Source organism: Carcharodon carcharias, chromosome 15, assembly GCF_017639515.1.
Source record: "Carcharodon carcharias isolate sCarCar2 chromosome 15, sCarCar2.pri, whole genome shotgun sequence".
In the NCBI taxonomy this organism is placed as follows: Eukaryota; Metazoa; Chordata; class Chondrichthyes; order Lamniformes; family Lamnidae; genus Carcharodon; species Carcharodon carcharias.
In genome coordinates, this window is record NC_054481.1 from 74,678,090 (window position 1) to 74,697,015 (window position 18,926).

An 18,926-nucleotide genomic window follows, 5' to 3' on the forward strand; every position below is an offset into this window, starting at 1 on the left:
GAGCGAGAGTTCTGGCCCATAAAAGTGGCAAGAGAGAGCAAGAGTTCTGGTCTATCAAAATGCAGGAGAGAGCAGTTCTGGACTGTCAAAGTATGAGAGAGAGTTGTTCAGGCGTGTGAAGCCTGTGGACAGTCAGAGCCACGTTTGGAAACAAAAATCAAAGTGTGACATCACAGGAAAGTTGTAAGTTGATTAGTTGGTGAGTATTGCTGCTTAGAGACTGATTCTAAACAATCTTCTCTTTCTATTACTGTCTTATGCATGAATTCTCCCTTCTCTTTCAGTGTAACTTTCACATCATATAATTATTTTCTGAGAACAGAAGAATAGATGTTTTATCTTAGCCACGTTCTGTGTCTCGACATTAAGATTTCCCTTTCAGTCCTTCGTAGCTCCAATGTTTCCCTTGTCAACCACATGAACTTATGTTTTAGAAAATGTTTAGGGTTCAATGTAATGTTGCCAGATAAAATTAGCTTGTAACCTCTCGTTGTCTCTGGGATTAACTTTTTCAATTCGATCCTTTGTATGACCTTCCTGGTTCTTATTAACTGAATCCAGTTTGTGACATTAGTCATAGGCACCTTTATTTGCTTCTTTTTAATTTTTATTTCTCTTGTCATCCAGAGCATATTAGATTTCATTTTTCCCTTCAAAAGAATATGCCTGGTTTGCACAATTCTCTGCAGGTTGCCCAAGGAGTCACCATTTTTCTGGAATAAATTGATGCCTTGGTAACTGTCCCACTTTGAACAACATATATTAACATTGCTGCATTTCATTCAAAGTATATTTTTGCAAGGGAAAGAATAAAGTTTAACTCTGAAAGGAGATTATGAAACATCTCAGCTCAAAGGTGACCAATGAGAAATTGAAGGAAGATGCTGATAATTTTAAAGCTTCCATGCAATTGTCCATAATTCTGAGATGGTGTAGGATTATTTCTAACCTTTGTTGTACTGTAATGAACTTGCTCTCTAAGATGCTTGAAGTATTTAACTAAAGTCTGCAGTTAAAACTTGTTTGTTATTGTTCTTCACTTATAGCCTGGCTTGGCTGCAGTGCACATGTGCCTGGAGTCTCAGGATGTGCAGGTCCTGCCTTCTGCTATGTTTTAAGATGTGCACAGTGCCAATATTTGAGCTGTGAGTGTGAAATTGAATGCTAGTGTGCCTGCATCGTCACTGCTTCTTAATCTTCCACCATTTCCAGGGCAGGTTGAAGATCTTGGTTGTCTGAACAGAAAAAGGGAGAAGCATTGGGTCATGATGAGAGGAGAAGAGAAAGTATGAAGTGAATGTTTACACCAGCTGCAGCTTCTCAGTCAAAGTTGTGGGGTGAGGGAATGTGGGATTTGAAAAGGAGGATGAGATATAAGTGCTAAGTGCGTGAAGGTGAGGTGAAGCATATGAATGTTAGGTTTGAATCCAGATTGATAGGGATCATTGTTAGGTGAGTATTGGGTCTGTGGTGAGTTGAGCAGTGATTGAGATTGGTGGTGCAGATTTTATGGTATGATATTTGAAGATGCATTCACTGACCTTAATGACTCATGAGGTCATTAAACCTCTTGCAGCATTACATCCAGGAACTTGGGGCTAATCTCCTAGCATTGACCATTGTGGCTCTTTGCCTCCCTGTCTTCTAATTGTGTGTTGGGGGTCCTCCTGCAAATCCCACACCGACCCATCCACTCCCACAGGTACAGGAGATCTCTCCTTTCCACCAGCTCCATCAATATTCCTAGTAAAAACCTGAAACCTTTGGAATGTGTGCTGTCACATGGTCAGCCATTGTTGCACAGCCTGACTCCCCATGAACTCAGCATCTCCAGCAGCCACAATGCACCTTCTCTTTAAGAGGTATGACTAACTTTAAATAGTGCAGTTCAGTTTTAAGGAGGAAAGCAACAAATTTGTGGCCCCTGCTGATGCTTGAACAACATGTTTAGGAGTGGCTAGTGTGAGAAATGGAAGTTATATTAAAAATACTTTTGGGGAATGTCATGTTATTCTGTTTAGAAGGGTGTGTGTGTGTGTGTTTGTGTGTGTGTGTGTATGTGTGTGTGTGTATGTGTGTGTGTGTGTATGTGTGTGTGTGTGTATGTGTGTGTGTGTGTAAAATGGTGACATGGAGCTGATCAGGGGCGGCAATTGGCTCCGTAACCATCTCACCTGCTCCTGCCAAGCCCGCTCCTCCAACTGAAAAATTCTGCCCAGATAACAAAACAACTTAAATTGAAATATTCTCTGACTCCTGCTTTTGGAAATAAGCGTATTTCTTATCACTATTTAGATACTATTGCAGAGCTGGTCAGCAAATAGAATGGCTCCCATCTTTCAGATCCATTAATGCTGCACATGCAGGAAGTAATGGTATCACAAAATCTGTAATAGCTAATGTCATCATGTACATGCTGTGGCTGGTCTGATGGTAGTATTTTAAGCAGAATTCTGGATATCACTATAGTTTGCCTTGGTGGGTGACGGTAAGAATGTGTGACTGTTGTGCCAAGCAGTAAGTAGAGGAACAGAGGGGTGGGAAACGGAATAGGCTGCTATTTAAATCAGAGATTTCTCCTCTTATTTCAGGTAACATGTACCAAACATTAGGTCAGAGCAAGGGAGATTCCTTGTGGTGAAAAAACAGTTATTGTTGAGTCATGTGAATGACTTCTGCAGCTGTCAAGTGGCCTTGTTTCCATTTAGTTCCCTCCAACTGAGTCAAATAGCAAAAGTTGGGAGTGGCGCAGTCCTGAACATGGTCTCCATGACTAAAGGTAAAGCCACACAGTACAGAAAGAGTGAAAACATTATCCATTTAAAAAGAGAAAACTGAAGACTGTTTCCTACAGAAGAGTATGTCACTCCGACAGATAACATTGGAACTGTATCTCTGGAAGCTGAACTGACAGTCCTTTGGTAAAGGTTTTCTCTTGATGATGTAATAGCAAATCTGAGTACACAGGCGTCTGGAGTTCTTTTACATGCAATTCTCATTGTAGCGGCCACATGAGCAGAAGTCAGAGAAACCCAGTGAAAATCATGCAGGAAATTCCACTGCACTGCCATTCAAGCACAGTAGTGTGTGTTTTCACATTTTTATTGCTAAACCCAGGAATATTACCACTACATTTATTTGAAATAATACATGTAAATATAATACAACACACATAAAAGGAACAAAACAAAAACAATTATCTGGAAAAACTCAGCAGGTCTGGCAGCATTGGCAGAGAAGAAAAGAGTTGATATTTCGAGTCCTCATGACCCCTCAACAGAAGGGTCATGTTGAAGGGTCATGAGGACTCGAAACGCCAACTCTTTTCTTCTCCACCGATGCTGCCAGAACTGCTGAGTTTTTCCAGGTAATTCTGATTCGGTTTTGGATTTCCAGTATCCGCGGTTTTTTACTTCTAACACATAAAAAGAGAGCAATTGGCTCAGTAATGCAAGATATTTCAATGTGAAAACAATCAGTCAATTAATTTTTCATGTCACCTCTCTGTCCATGCCTGCTAAAGTCACATACGAGTGCCAAATGGGTGTGTAAAAAATGTGTTAGTGTGTATCTGCCCAAACAGCTCCAGGAATGTCACCCCCACCCTCCCAGTCACTTGGGTGGATCACGGTTTTGGTTGCAATAAGATAATAACCTAAAGGTAAGGCCGTCTGCTTGAGCCGATTTGAAAATTAATGTTTTTTGCAACAAAGTTTCTTTTCAAAACTGCCTCATTCAATGTGATATTGAAAATATTGTGCAAATATATTTGAACAAAATTGGTGACAAAATTAATCACTGAATTGGTCATTTACAGCAACAAAAATATCCAAGCTAAATAGCAATATGAATAAAATGGTGAAATTCCAACAAACTACATGGGATCCTAATCCTCCTCTGAAGATTCCTCAGCCCTTGGTGTGCTGTCCTGCTGGCTTGAAGGTATTTGCTGCTGGGGTTCAGCTGCATGTCCTCCAGCCGCTGGGCCACCTGCGAGAGTCTCCTGATCAGGGCCCCTCGCTCTGCACTCACTCCAGATACAGAGCCATGTACACTGTGCTGGACGGCCCACAGCTGCCACTGTCGCTAAAACCTCCTCCTGCACATGAGGGCTGTGTTCCTCATCCAGGGTCCCTGAATCTAAAACTTCACAAGGAATCATCAACGTGAAAGTACCTAAGTTTTTGCTTGCTGAACTAGTCTGATGTGACCATGCTTTCTCACACAGGTTTCTCTTTTCTTGTTGTGTGAGGCAATCCGTGGCTCCTGGGGGTGGGACCACACATCTGGGACCTGTAAGAAAAACAAGAGAAGCTGAGTATAGGGGTCATGTAGACACTCATCATCCCTCAGTGATGTTTCTGAACACTGCAACCAATTCACAGCATGCCGTCAGACTAGGCTTTCCTCACAGATTCAGTGCCACCCTTACACCATCTAAAATGCCCCCCGCACCCAGAAAACAATCATTCACCAAGATCCACCACCATGACAACCAATGCCACAATATTCCTTAGAGAGCCTCCTCCATGGCCCTCAGCACCTGTAAGGGGGGATTTGCTGTCACCCACACGTTCCTTCTATCACAACCTGGTAATTTCCATGGCCCTCTCCTCCATGGACAATACTAAGAGCAGCATTGGCGCCCACTCTGGGTTTTCTCACTTTTTTCAGATGTCGTGTTCTCGCTTCTCCTGCATTGACAAGAGGGAGAGGGTGATGAAGCGGTTCAGTCGTACATGGAAAACCTCTGGCTTTGAAATGACATTTCCTTTTTGGCAGCCCATATACATTAACAGCAGTTACTGAATCAGTGGCCTGGACACAAACTGCTCTGAGGTTGTGTCCCCCAGGTGATTATCTTGCTGCATGTTGTGATCCAGGGGGAACACGGAGTAGATGGGAGTCCCAGTAACCTTGTCAGTAACTGAAGGGTTTGTGGCACTGCACCTGGATACTCCTTCAAGGCGCTGACCACCTTTGCAATCTGTGTCCATGCCTTCTTGGTTATGATGGGGTTAGCTTGCTTGCAGCCAGGCAGGAAGAGTACCACCAGGAGATCAAGACCTTGGTTCATAATCTTAGCATCAGTATGTCCCTGATCTCCTGGCTACCATCTCCTTCAGCCATCCAGTTATTGGATTAGAAGGGATACATGGGTCACTATGTGTTTTCTCCAAGTGTGTGGTGCATGAATAACTTGAGAAGATGCTATGATATTGAGGGGACGGTGTTTAACAGGCTTGTTGCCTCAACATTGTACAAGTGCCAGGGCAGCATGGATTGAAACTGAAAGGCTACTATGTAGGGGGCCAGAGCTCCTTGAAGGGCACACATGCCATGGCATGAGGCAAGATTGGGAGTAGCCAAGGGATTATTCAATGTCTGGCCTCAATTTGTTGAGATTGCAGACAGGGGGAAGTTGTGAGAGGTAGTGGAGTGGAGATCTGAATGTGGGGTTAAGGACCTGAGCTGGGTTGTTATGCCCACTTGCAGAGCTGTGCTGTGAGCTGCTGCATGTTCACTTGGCAGAATGCAGAGATTTCAGGGAACAGCAGCAAAACGCTGGTCAAGCAGTGTCCTCAGATCTAGGACACCACAGGCAGCAGAGGAGGACGGAAATGGATCCTAAATAGGTTAGGATGTCACTAATGGACTCCTCATAATGGACCAACTTTCACATAGCAACAATACATCAGACAGCAATGACATCAGCAATGGTACTTGTACATCAAAGTTCAGCCACTTGATGCAGTGTTTTCAATCACTTCCTCAACAATCTTCGTTGAGTATTGCTGAAAAAGAGACTGTCTAAGCTTTTCGTCTTGCATTTATCAGGCCACTCGCAAATATACTAATCACAGTTGTTATGACATGGCAGCTGATGTGTGCCAGGCAGATCAAATACACAAGGGAAACTTGGCCATGCTATCACAATGGTTTTGCAATTTGTATTTATTACAAACAGATGTGTGCACTGAATTCAGAAGCAACGAATCCACTAAGACCTTTAGAGATTTTTAAGAAAGAAACTAAAATAATTATTAACGAAACAAAAGATTTAAAGCACATAAATAAGACTGCAATTACTTAATACTATAACATATCCTAAATTCCTAATTAACCTGACTGCCAACCGTACGCCCCTTTTGAGTCAACAATCCAAAATGGATTTTAATTTTTATAAAAAGCCAACAAGTTACCACTGTACCTCCTTGACAGTGGAATTCCAAAATCTTGTCTTCAACTATAGTTACTGGATAGAGCAGACTTATGCACAAATGGCTGGAGGCTTCCTGAAGGCTGGTTCACACCCTCCCATTAGATCTTTCATGGCACTCAACATAGCCTTTCATTCTCCATTAAAAATGTTTCGCTTTCTTTAATATGTAAATTCCATTGTTCCATATGTCTTTGGAACTTTACCTTTCCCATAATGTAAAAATCTTTCATGTTGCGAATATTGTCAATAACCTTGGGAAAATAAACACACTGCTTAGGCTTGTTAACTGGCTAGTTGTAAACATCCTAACATCCCTTTGAAATCCAAACAACCCCTTCACTTTTCTAAAACTGCAAATTCCCTTCATATCTTACATACTAAGACTGCACCCATGTTGACTCATTTGCATTTCAAGTATATTTCTATACTGAGCTCCTTTTGATAATTTCAAGCTTGCAGCCTACCTGACTCCAAATGTAATTAAACCACACAGACAGAACCATGTACTCTCATACCCATAAACCTACTTTACAATAAACCAGAATAATATTATGAAAATTATTATACATTTGTAACAGAATATCACAGTACCTTTATGTTGCAGAAGAAGGCCATTTAGCCCATCGAGTCTGCACTGTCTCCCTGAAAGAGCATTCCACCTAGTCCCACTCTTCTGCCTTATCCCTGTAACCTTGTCCATTCCCTTTTTTCAGGTAGCAATCCAATTCCCTTTTGAATATCTCGATCGAACCTCCCTCCACCTCAGGAAGATTGTTCTAAACACCCTCTGGGTGAACAAAATGTTCCTCACATCACATTTACTCCTTTTGCCAATTAATTTGAATCTGTCCTCGAAGTTCACTTGAGTAGCGATATCTTATCACTATCTGCCCTGTCCATACCCCGCAGGATCTTGAATACCTCCAACAATCCACCTCTCAGCCTTCTTTGTTCCAAGGAAAAGAGTCCTGATCTCTCCAATCTATCATCATAGTTACAGCTCTTCATCACGGGAATCACTCTTGTGAATCTCCTCTGTACTCACTCCCATGCCTTCACATTCTTCCTCTCAAGTATGACATCCAGAACTGGAGGCAGTACCGCCAGATTGGCAAGTGGCATTGCCGTGGAGAATTCACCACTGATGGTGACTGACAGTTAACTGCCAAGCATTGTTTGAAATTTAAACCAGGCAGCTTGACCCTGATCGGTCAAGGCATTGCCCTGAGGAATGAATCAGTGAATGGCTGTCATTTATTTTGTTTAACTGAAACAGGAGCAATGTGTGTATATGCTTTTTCTGTCTGCAAAGAACAGGGCCCTGTGTATTAATATATGTGGCTTCCAGTACACACAAGTGTGCCACATTGTGAGCCTGAATGACAATCTTAAATTGGTTGTTAGCATAATTCTTAGCACACTGAGGACTACTTAGCAAATGTCGTGCAATCATGTCTAATGTTGCACACTGTGTTTTGAGTTTTGCAAGCACGCGCTGGTTGGGTATGGTCTGTACCCTGTACCCTTCAGTTCAACAATTGAATGTTCATTTTTCCTAAGCTGCTGGTACATGTTTGATTGACAAATCATGGGGATAGGGTCATCAGCATAAAATAGGCAGATGCCATTTGTGGTGTGTTGTAAGTTGGTGCCAGGAATGTCAGAATGGTAAGGTTGGATTAGCTACAGAGTTGAATTGTTTTGTAAAAGTAGTAATTTCTTTATAGCCACTTTCCTCACATCAGTTGATTGCTCTGGGATTATTTATCCTTAGAGATTCAGCATTGGCCCTCCAATTTCACTATTGCTACAGTCACTCTGCCAACTGCATGCAAACGTAATGAAACTGCATTTATACAGCACCATTCATGATATTCTAAATCACTTTGCAACCAATTCAGTGCTTTTGAGTTGTAGTAGCCACTGGTCTAATGTAGGGAATATTATCAAGTGGCAGAGTAGGCTCGAGTGGCCAAATAGCCTGCTCCTGCTTTTAATATGTAAGTTCATATGTCATTTAGATGGATGAGATGAGCTGCAATAGATGGCATTTCTGATCCATAATTATCTTCCAAACAGACGCTGGAACTCTGTTAATTTTGTTGGAAATGGAAGTTTACCAAGTGGGCTTTGTGGGGTGAAGTTGCCAGGACAGGAGTGTGTAATAGGCTCATAGTGAATCAATAATCTGTTTTACACTGCACAGGATTCTCGATTCCCATAGACACAAATCTTGTCCTTTTATATACTGACCTGTTACCCGACTCTATCTTGGTGCTTATGATGAATGTTTTGAGGTATGAAATATGGGGTGGAATTTTCTATGCCTGTATGTGTCAAGCATGTTCAGTGGTGTGAGTGGAGAATATGGCGAGAGGCCAAAAATAGGATTCATGACGTGGTGAAACCAGTTTGCATGTGTCTGCTCTGTCCATCAATGGCGGACTGTGTTTTCCACTGTCAAATGTTGGGAAGCTCATTGTACTATATCTGCACGTCATTCCCACCTGAATCATCCCCCATGCTGGATCATCCAAACACACTGACACGTTTCACAACAGCATATATAAGGTGTGCACTTGGCGGGCTGCACTTTGAGGGGATCCCGGAGGAGACTGTGCAGTAAGGACGTGCAGCACTCACCAGGGTCATCTGTTGGAATTCAAGGTTGAGAAGGCTTAGGGTGGACAAGGGTTGCACTGCATTCAAGGTGAGTTGTGGGGGACAAGGGCTGCACTGTAGTTGATGGTAGTGCACAAGCATGTGCGATGTGGTGAGGAGGGATGCATTAGGGAAACCTTGTATAAAGTTTGTACAAGGACCATTCCTCCGCAGCTGGGACAGGTCAGGCGCAGGCACATTAATATGCTTGGAGTCGGGCCTCTAGCTTACCTGCCCACACAAACAACGCAGAGGCATGAAAGTGCCACCAATGCTCCTGAACTTTTCACACCCCAAAGCACAGATTGCAAACAATTGATCATTTTAGTTGACAGCAGAACAGTTGGATGACTGGGCACATTGTACAATCTCCTTGCTAAAGCTGGCCATGGAGCAGTCACTGGTAGAGGTGCCCACAGCTCCTTACAATGTCATCATCCCAGTTTGGACCAGTCTCCCCCAGCTAAGAGTTCATCCTTTCAGTGTGGTTTAGGAAAATGCCTGTGCCTGAGCTGAGACCACAGCATGTAGTCCAATGGGCAACGCTGCTGCCAATTGGTCAGGTGGACTGGGGCAGAGGTGGATGTCGTTTCGGGCAGCCATGTAGTGCACTAAACTCTGGCCGCTCAAATGGTTGCTAACACTCTCCGGGATAGATTAAGAGGCTTCAGATTAACCAAGAGGGATTCTTGGTATAAGTAAGCTAACCCAGGCATCCCTCTTTCATCCTGCAGGAGGGGTACATCAGGAACATGGAGCCTGGAGAATTAGTTGTACGCCTCACAGCATACAGAAAGAGAAGATGAAGGAGGAGAGAGTGACGGAGTTACCTGGCTGCGCAGAGGGAGAAGCACCACCCTCTGGAAGAAGGGGCGGCTGGGGCACCTGCAGATACCACTGAAGAGTCACAGTGAGCTGTCACTGGTCGGCACCTAGCTAGAGCCAGGGTTTACAGACACTACATCTCCTTCCTGCAGATGACAGAGAACCCATGTCGCTGAAGACTGTGCATGTCTAGGGAGCTGGTCAGTCACATCTGCCAGCTGCTGCGGGATTTGGTGCCATGGGGACATGGAGGGCAACCACTGCCAGTGGCTGTGAAAGTGACAGCTGTGCTCAATTTCTACCCCAGTGGCTCCTTTCAGTGCTCCACAGGTGACCTCTGTGGGACATCACAAGCCTCCACCCACAAATACATCCATGGGGTCACAGATGCCACCTTCACCTCTACTGAGGAGGATGTCAATGGGCATAAGGGTGAGGTGATTCTCGAAGGCGATGATGAAGGCGATGGAGCCATTGTACTGGCCAGACAAGGCAGGCATGCTCGGAAGGCCCTCATAGCTGCTAGATTTGTGGAGGATGATGATGACATGCAGTGAGGAGACACCATAGAGAATTACATTACATCTGTGAATGTTTGACCCCAGTCTGGCTGACGATAGCACACATACATTCTGTGATAAAGTTCCTTTGATAGGGATGAAAGGAGGTCCTATCAGTTGCTCAATGGCAGGAAGATGATGCTGAGATGCAGTGAGGACCTCCATAGATCTTCACATAGTCTCTGAGAATGTCTGACTCCTGTCTGGCCAAGGGCAGGTCGCTTGTGCTCTATGATCAGGGTCATATCATGGAGATGCAGCCATGAAACTTTAAATGCACCTGATCCTTTGTCCGCTTTCAGCACTTGTGTCCTTCAGGAGCACAGTGTGACTGGTCACAGATGCTGAAAATATGGGGGCCAGCCCCACCTTAAAGGTGCTGAGAGCACACAGAGAGAATGACGGAAATCTGTGAAGCCTGCCCACCACATTCTGGCAACAATGACCAGCACCATCGAGGTGCAGGCATCAGTAATATATCAGGGAGTGTGAGGCCGGACCATCACTTTACTCTGAAGGCAGCACAGAGCACAAGGAAGAGGCCCTGGAATGAGACACCTGACTTTATCTTGTGCAGAAAGTTTTCACATCTGAGTGACACGAACACTGTTCATTAGAATGAGGAGCCATAGGCAGTGAGACACTCTTGAGAGTTTATTTACAGCAATGACCAGTATGTACAAGTTTTTAACATCCATACTCAGGCTGTGCAACTACATCTTCTTAACCTTCCTAACCCTGCTGCTATGTCTTGGTGCTCCCCCAACATCTACAGTGGAGGTGGAGGCAGCCTGCTGACTGCTACGCCCTGTCTGTGATAACCTTGGCAGGCGTCCTATGGAGGTCGCCGGCCTGCTTTCAGGGCCCTGCTGTGTGGCAGTGGAACCCTCCTGGAACTGTGGAGCTGGAGCTGCTGAGGCCACAGGAAAGGGGATTTGGATGAGGCGGACACTCCTGAGGTCACCTGTGTGGATGGCCCAGGGTGTCGAGCTACTGGTCCTCCTCCCTATAGGTGTCCGAAAGTCCTTGGCTGACCCCTTGAGGGGAAGGAGTAGCTGACGTTAGATCGAGCTGCCTGCCACCCCTCTTGTGTACACACTGTTGGAGGCCATATATGGCATCAGCTATGGAGTTCAGCCTGTGCAGCAATGCACGAGCGATGTCCAGAACCAAGATCTCCATGGTGACCGCCATTCTACCAGTGTTGACCTTGGTGTGTTGGCATGTTGGCGCTATCACCTCAGCCTGAAGGCGGAGGGACTCCTCCATTGTGCCTTGCGATATGAGGAGTGCCGCGGACATCCCTTCCTGATGTTCCCAAGTTCAATTTTGCAGCTCCAGCAACTGAGATCTGATCAAGTCCAGAGGTTCTTCATCTGACTCGGACTCAGCAAATCTCTGGCCTCCAGCAGTCCTCCAAGTGCCGGAGACCTGGGAACTCCCTGTCGCTTCCTGCTGCGTATCAAACACTGCGATGTGATCCCAAATTGTGATCCCAAAAATATTCTAAAGCTCGGTCCCATCGAGGTGTGTGTCTCTGCAATGATGGAGGGTGTGGGTGAGCGCTGTGATGGGACTTCAGAGAGGGTGCCTTCAGATTCTTTTTCAGAGGTTTCTTCGGGGCTTGATTGGAGGCCCTGGGCCATTAGCTGTCTCCCAGATGTGCCTGCAGAAGCAAGGGGAGATAATTAGTGCATGGCAGTGGCCTGTGAAACAGGACACATCACTCACAGCATGGTTGTATGATGGATGTTGCACTGCTGTATCCTCACGTGGTAGAGTAGCGCTGACCTCACCTGTTCCAGATCATCGCCAGTTAGCTGGATGGCTCTGTTTTCAAAGTCCATTAGGACCTTGATTTCAGGCATTCCTCCACCAGTCTGCATCCTCTCCCTCTTTTTGTGTGACAGCTTATCCTGCATGAAATCAGATGGAGAGTGTGTAGCGGGATGCCTGTCAGGCCAGATTATAAGCATGCCTGGCATGTGTGGTAAGTGGCCCCATGGACAGGATGAGGACAATGAAGGTGTGTGTGAGAGAATGAATGGTGATGTCCTTGAATGGACAATGAGCGAGGTCCCTGGGATGTGTGATGGGTTTTTGAGTGTGTGAGTTATTGTGGTCAGTAGAGTGACTTACCCTGACAGAATGGAGGACGTCATTCACCCTCTTGTGGCACTGGGTGCCTGTCCTCTTTTGCAGGGCATTGGCACTAACCACCGCTGCCACTGCCTCCCAAGCCGGGTTAGTGATGTGCTGCCCACCCGGCGGCTGGAGCAGGAGTACAGCACATCATGGCAGGTTTCCACTGCATCTGAAAGGTGTTCGAGGGATGTGTCACTAAACCTGGGGCCTGCAAACGTTTTGCTTTTTGGGGCCAAGTGGTCGTGGCGTCTGGAATGATGAAATGGCTAGGTGAGGCATGGCAGGCAAATGAGAGCACAACCACCATTGAAACAGCGTGTTTCCCAGAAATGCATGATTAATGAGGCAGGATTGGGATTGGCAAAAACCCACCATTGCGGCTGGTGGGAAAAACATACTTTTTCCCATCTGCACCACACCTTGTGGAAATCTGGGACACTTACATCCCTGGTGATAAGGCTATGTTGCGAGGAGATATTGAAAATATATTGTGGTGAGAACCAGCAAACAGTAGAGTCTCCAGACTTGCTGGCCAAGCAAACACAAAAACCTTTGTAAACCATTCAGTCTTTGTCCTCTGGCTTCTTAAAGGATGTGTCGCAGAGAGGAACCTGAGGACTCCAACATTTCTCACTAACAGTGAAGACTTATTTTGTACAATTATGCCAGTTTGTAGCTCAGGAATAATTTGTTCTTTCTATTGTGTGACATTACTGATAAAATAGAATCCAATTACGCCCCCGCTATGAAATAATGGACTTGAACTTCCACGGAGAGGAAATTCCAACTGGACTGCCACTTCACTCCTCCTCTCCTTCACTGAAATCCAGATGATCCTTTGACACCAGACTTTCTGACGCAGACTGGGTGGGAACTGCATAGGGCACTGTGCTCCTGAGAGATTCAGTTGAGGGCTACGGAGTTGGATGCAGGGAGGCCATGACACGTTTTTACATCACTAGATGCCGTTAATCATGTTGGTTTAAAGCCCCAGCCACTCTCAAACCAGGGAGAAGCTAGGTTTGTAAGGTCAATGAGCAGGTTTGGGGAGGTGGGGGTGGGGTGTCATTAATTGTCAGTGTTAGGGTTGTCAGGGGCTTGGATTGGACGGTCAGTGCTAAGGGTGGGGAGGTGGGGGTTGGTGGTCAGGGTGGGGTGTTTATTCAGGGGTGGTCAGTCAAGGGGTGCACTCGAGGAGGCTGAAGTTGGGGGTGGGAAGTGGGGATGGTGCAGGCTTGGGGTGTGTATGTGAGCAGCTGCTGTCAAAGGGAGTTAAGTCAGGGGGTGCAGTCAGGGGTGGGGAGGGTGCTGTTGGGGGGAGTGTGCAATCACGGGGAGTGCACAAGCATGGTGTGGTGTGCTGTTGATGAGTGCAGTCAGTGTGGTAATATTGGGGGGGTGAAGTTGGGGGTGGTTTAGTTAGGGTGTCCTGTGGGGGTTGGGTGGTGAGGGTAGGGATGTCTCATGGGACTTCAGAGGGGTAGCCGAGGTGTTGGGGGAGCTTGAAGGGGTTGGCGTAGTTGGGGAGCTGGAGGCTCACTTGGGACTGTGGAGGATGATCCCTTGGGGGTCAGAGTGGTGTAGCAAGGGGGTGGGGGTAGTCAGGGGCCCGAAGGAGCTTGGGAATGGTCAGAACAATAGTTACCCAGAAGCTCGAAGTGGCCTAAATTTTTTGGCTAACTATTGTTGTATAAGAGTTGGAACCATCCAAAATTTTGTGACTTAAATCAGAGTATTCGATGGTTCCTGGTGCAGGGCAAGTGCCCATTGGAAGTCTGAACTTCCTGGGCAATTGCCGCGCAATCCTTACCTGGGTACTGCCTGGGGAGTTCTCCAGAGCATGTTTGGGGTACCCACCAGTTACACTGCTCTGGAGCTCAGAGGTTATGGGCACCCAGATGAGAGAAAGTCTTCTACTTCTATCGAAAGGAAAAGATCTTGTGCAGTTTAACTGGGTTGCAAGTATTGAATCTTTCCCCCAAATATGAATTTCCTATCAGCGTGTTGATATGCTGTAATGTGCAGAACATGTCATTGAGCGCTGAGGCAGTCATAGATATCAATGTTATCACCTGCACAGTGTTATAAATAACTAATGGGATATTTTCCTGTCAAATTCACAATATTACATGAAGCTGATACAGTAAAATTTGTATTGTCCCTGGTTCGTTTAATGGTCCTAGTGGCATCACCTATAGGACACACACAAACTAACACTGCCTTAATGTTAATGACCCATGCTACATATATATCAGAGGATATTTGTAACCAGGTGCCAACAATGTGTGTTAACATTCCTATCTGTGATTGTTTGGTAAATTATTTAGTGAATCTTGAACAGGGAAATCTGTCAAGCATGACTGAGGGGGAGGGTTAAAGGGACATGCGGGTGGAATAAGGGAGAAGCAAAAGGGCCCATGACTTCTCTCTCTGGCCCTCTTGTTAACATATTATTCAGCAAAATAGTACAACTACTCTTTGGAAGGAGTGAACACAAGAGAGGCAGGAAGGACTGATTATTTAACATGTGTCTATCTTAACACTCAAACACAGAAGAGTGCTGCCCAGCGATAGGGAAGAGGGTCCCACCTACCAATCAGTCAGCCTATTATATTGGGATTTTGCTTTGGGACATGCCCTATTGCAGACTATAAAAATGAGACAGAAACTGCAGATCAACACAGCCTTTTTGTACGAGCTACTGCGGTGAGATATTAACAGGCAAAATGGTGCACTGGACTCAAGGACAGAAAGAGGAAATCACCCACGCATGGGGCAGTATCGATAAAATCAAACTTATATCCAGTGCCCTTGAAAGGTATAGTGTGAATACAGTTTGATTTTAATGTAATTCTTATTCTTTGCACAACGTTGTGGTGATGGGTGTTTATTGCTACGTGATAAGGGAATTTGTATTAAAGGTTTAATTGCAGTTCCAGTCAAACTGATGTAAAACTTAACTTTTTATTAGTTCAAATGATTCATTAATTCGATTTGAGATTTAAATTCAATCTAGTGTTTGATGTTAAGTTGAATTTTTATGCTTTTCCCCTCCAGGATGTTTAAGGTTTATCCCTGGACTTTCCGCTACTTTAAAGACCGACATGGATTTACTGTTCAAGGACATGCAGCTAAAGTGTCTGGTGCTCTGGATACTGCGGTCAGCCATTTGGATGATGTCAAGTCGCACTTTAAGGTGCTCAGCAGCAAGCACGCTGATGAGTTGTATGTGGATGCTGGAAGCTTCCATGTAAGAAACTAATCTTTTTTAAATATATGTTCCATTTTTACTAAAGTTATACTGTAAATGAAAGCTAATTCCAGAATTAGAGTTGACATGACAATGAAATAAAGTAGACTGAGACTTCCTGAAAGAGGGAAAGTATTGCTTTGGGGTTATCTGGTTTCCACTGAAAAAGAGAGTCTCACTCCCCTTTTGCTGCAAAGTCAGGTGGAGCCATAACTCTGGACATGGAGTGCACAGGTTCACAAAACTTAAATACATCAACTGGTTCCAGGTTGTCCTCACATCTTCTCATTGGCTCGTACAATGTTTTACACAAGATTACAAGCTGATCTTAATGAATATTTGTTTTCACTGTTCCATGTATGCAGAGATTTTTCCTGGAGTGATTAACTTTCCCGTTTAATATTTTCTGACAAAATCTTTTGGTGCTTTAAATTTTAAATTTAACCCATTAGCATACATTTTGTTTCAAATTAGATAATGGATCTTTGTTTTCTCATAGCTGCTGACTGACTGCATCATTATCGAAATGGCTTGGTCCAAGAAGGATAAGTTCACCCCTCACATCCATGCAACTTGGGATAAATTTTTTAAGGTGGTGGTCGATGCTATATCCAAGCAGTACATTTAAATCCAAGATGACATAAACCCTTCAGCTTTGATCAAGCAATGCAATTGATGAAAATGTTCCCTTATCAACACCTATAATAATCTCTGTGCTCTTCTTAAAAAGTAAATAACAAGTTATGTTCAACTAAAACTGATGCATTCTTGAAAACAATGTTCCTCTTTATATGCTAATTCTGATTCAATTCCTGAAAATATCTCCATGTATTTTACTTCAATTGCTGAGAACAACAATAAAGAATCAATATTAACCTGACATTTGTCATGTGTGAAATCTTCATTTAACTTTATTGTAAACCATAAATACACATGAGGTAACACGGTGAGATGAAAATTGAGGATCCATTTCTCAGTCATTTCTGAAATCTCCACCTGTAATTTATTAAATAAAACTATTAATTTTAATCAACATTTCATCAGTTAATTTTCAGAACATCAGAAAGAGTGATGACTCCTTGGAGGAATCCAATAAGAATCAAACCTCCCATGCACCCTTTGAGATTGGACAGTACACAGGGATGAAAGAAAGTGTCAAAATGCAGCAATCATAGGGGATTCAATAGTGAGGGACATGGACAATACCACTATGCCCCGCCTCGCCATGAGATTGATCAAGGTTGATAATAGGGGTTTTTCTAGGCTTCTGGTTGAAATGGTGAAATAGACAGAAGCATGGTAGGTAGAGGTCAATATGGAGAAGTGTGAATTGACACATGTGAGGAGGACTAATATGGAGTGACCGTATTTATTACATGGCACAATTCTGAAAAATGTAATTGAGCCAAAAAACCCTGGTGTCCATATACACTAAATCCTAAAGGTGACAGAAAAAGTTGATTAGGCAGTTAAAAACAGCTTACAGGTTACTCAGCTTTATAAAGAGGGGAATATTATATAAAGCGAACTCGATCATGCTAAAACTTCATAAATCATTGGTCAGGCCTCAGCTGGAATGCTGTGGGCATTTGTGGGCAGCACACTTTCCTGAATTCAAGGGCAGAATTCTTCCCACATCGGGCAAGCGTCCCGACGTCATCGCGCACTCTCGCGATATTTCACTCGGTTGGCACGTGTAAGAGGCGGTAGCACACCCGCCAGCAATTAAGAGGCTTAGTAAGGCCCTTAATTAATTAATTGAAGAAAAGTTTTCACTGCCCATCCAACTGTTTGGTTGGCGGGCAGGCAAATAGGTCAAGCGGCCTTTGCATTTTTTGTGAGATCTCATCTAGGGCCAGCATGTTTTGACCAGTGATTTGGAGGAATATATAAACTTTCTAGACTATTTTTTATCAAGTGCTTGCTCATGTGACAGAGTCATGTTTTCCTTGGCCAGGATTTTCCTGTCGGCAAGTGGGGATGACATCGGGCAAAACCCTCAACTTCACCCCACCCCATTTAAGTTTTCAGGAAGGTGGGGGCTCAGCAAAATCAGCTGCAGGCCCGCTGACCTGTCAATGGCCAATTTAAGTAATTAATGGACCTGCCCGTCCAACCTTAAGGTTTGTGGGCAAGGCAGGAGCCCTGGCGGGAATTAGGTTTCATGTAGGTTTTGTAAAAATTTAATTAAAGTTTTTAAAAAAGTGATGGACATGTCCCAACTCACTTGGCAGTGTCACATGAGGGGACATGTCAGAGGGAATTGAATTCTTTAACTTGAGCTTGAATTTGTGACTTCAGCAGTTGACATATTTCTGTAACAACTCCCTTGTAAAAGTGCAGATGTGTCAAACATTGGTCGTTGCTGAAGTTCAGACAGGAAAGTTGCTCCCTGAGCACCCTATGTTGATATGGCCTTCACTGAGAGCCCTTCTCCTCCTCCATCGATTCCCTTTTCCAGCAGCTTCTCCTGTTCTGAATGGCTTCAACTCATTCTCCCAGTTATACTCAGTTCCAAGAGAAAGACCAGGCCTACTAGTGCAGCCATATCTGTGAGCAACTGGATTGTGCTTTAGCCCTGAAGTCAGCAAAATGTCCTTCAACATTGGCCAAACCGCTCTTTGTACACTTTTGCAACTTGAAACACTATGGAAAGCATCAAAAACAAGTGGCATTGCAGCAGCAGCCAGAAGAGATAAACAGACAACTAACCTGTAAGTGGTGAATGATCTATTTAAATAGCATTGTGTGGGAGTCTGTCATGCTGCTTAACACTGCAAAGTTAAGAGAAAGTGTTAACTGAAGCATGGAGTTCCAAAATGGCACTTTCAGTCACAAAATAGACTTGCACACTGATTGACATGAGCATTTGTCTCCTCTACGCATTTCCATCAGAGTTGTTGGATTGGCTGCTGATCAATTGGCTGCTTTGTCCTGGATGGTATTGAGCTTCTTGAGTTTTGTTGCAGCTGTCCTCATCCAGGCAATAGGAGAATATTCCATCACACTCCTGACTTCCGCTTGTAGGTTGTGGAGAAGATTTTGGAGCCAGGACGTGAGTCACTCACTGTAGAATACCCGCCCCCTGACCTGCTCTAATAGCCACATGACTGGTGTAGTTGAGTTTCTAGTTAATAGCAATCCCCTGAATATTGAGAGTGGAATATTTGGAAATGTCATTGGATTTTAATTGAAAGTAGTTGGACTCTTTGTCCTTGGAAATGGTCACTGCCTGCCATTTTTGTGGCAAGCTTTGCCACTT

At 44.4% G+C, this 18,926-nt stretch overlaps 2 protein-coding genes across 2 annotated transcripts in view; one reads left to right on the plus strand and one right to left on the minus strand.

Annotated features, from left to right (window-relative positions):
- The window catches only part of LOC121287789 (hemoglobin subunit beta-like), a 394,963-nt gene that overhangs the window by 58,049 nt on the left and 317,988 nt on the right, over positions 1-18,926 (minus strand). The gene's annotated exons all lie outside the window — the stretch shown is intronic.
- On the plus strand, positions 15,072-16,544 carry LOC121287786 (hemoglobin subunit beta-like). Its single transcript, XM_041205709.1, has 3 exons — positions 15,072-15,232; positions 15,472-15,664; positions 16,164-16,544. The coding sequence occupies exons 1-3, from the start codon at positions 15,141-15,143 to the stop codon at positions 16,290-16,292; spliced, it is 414 nt and encodes a 137-aa protein (XP_041061643.1). The 5' UTR covers positions 15,072-15,140; the 3' UTR covers positions 16,293-16,544.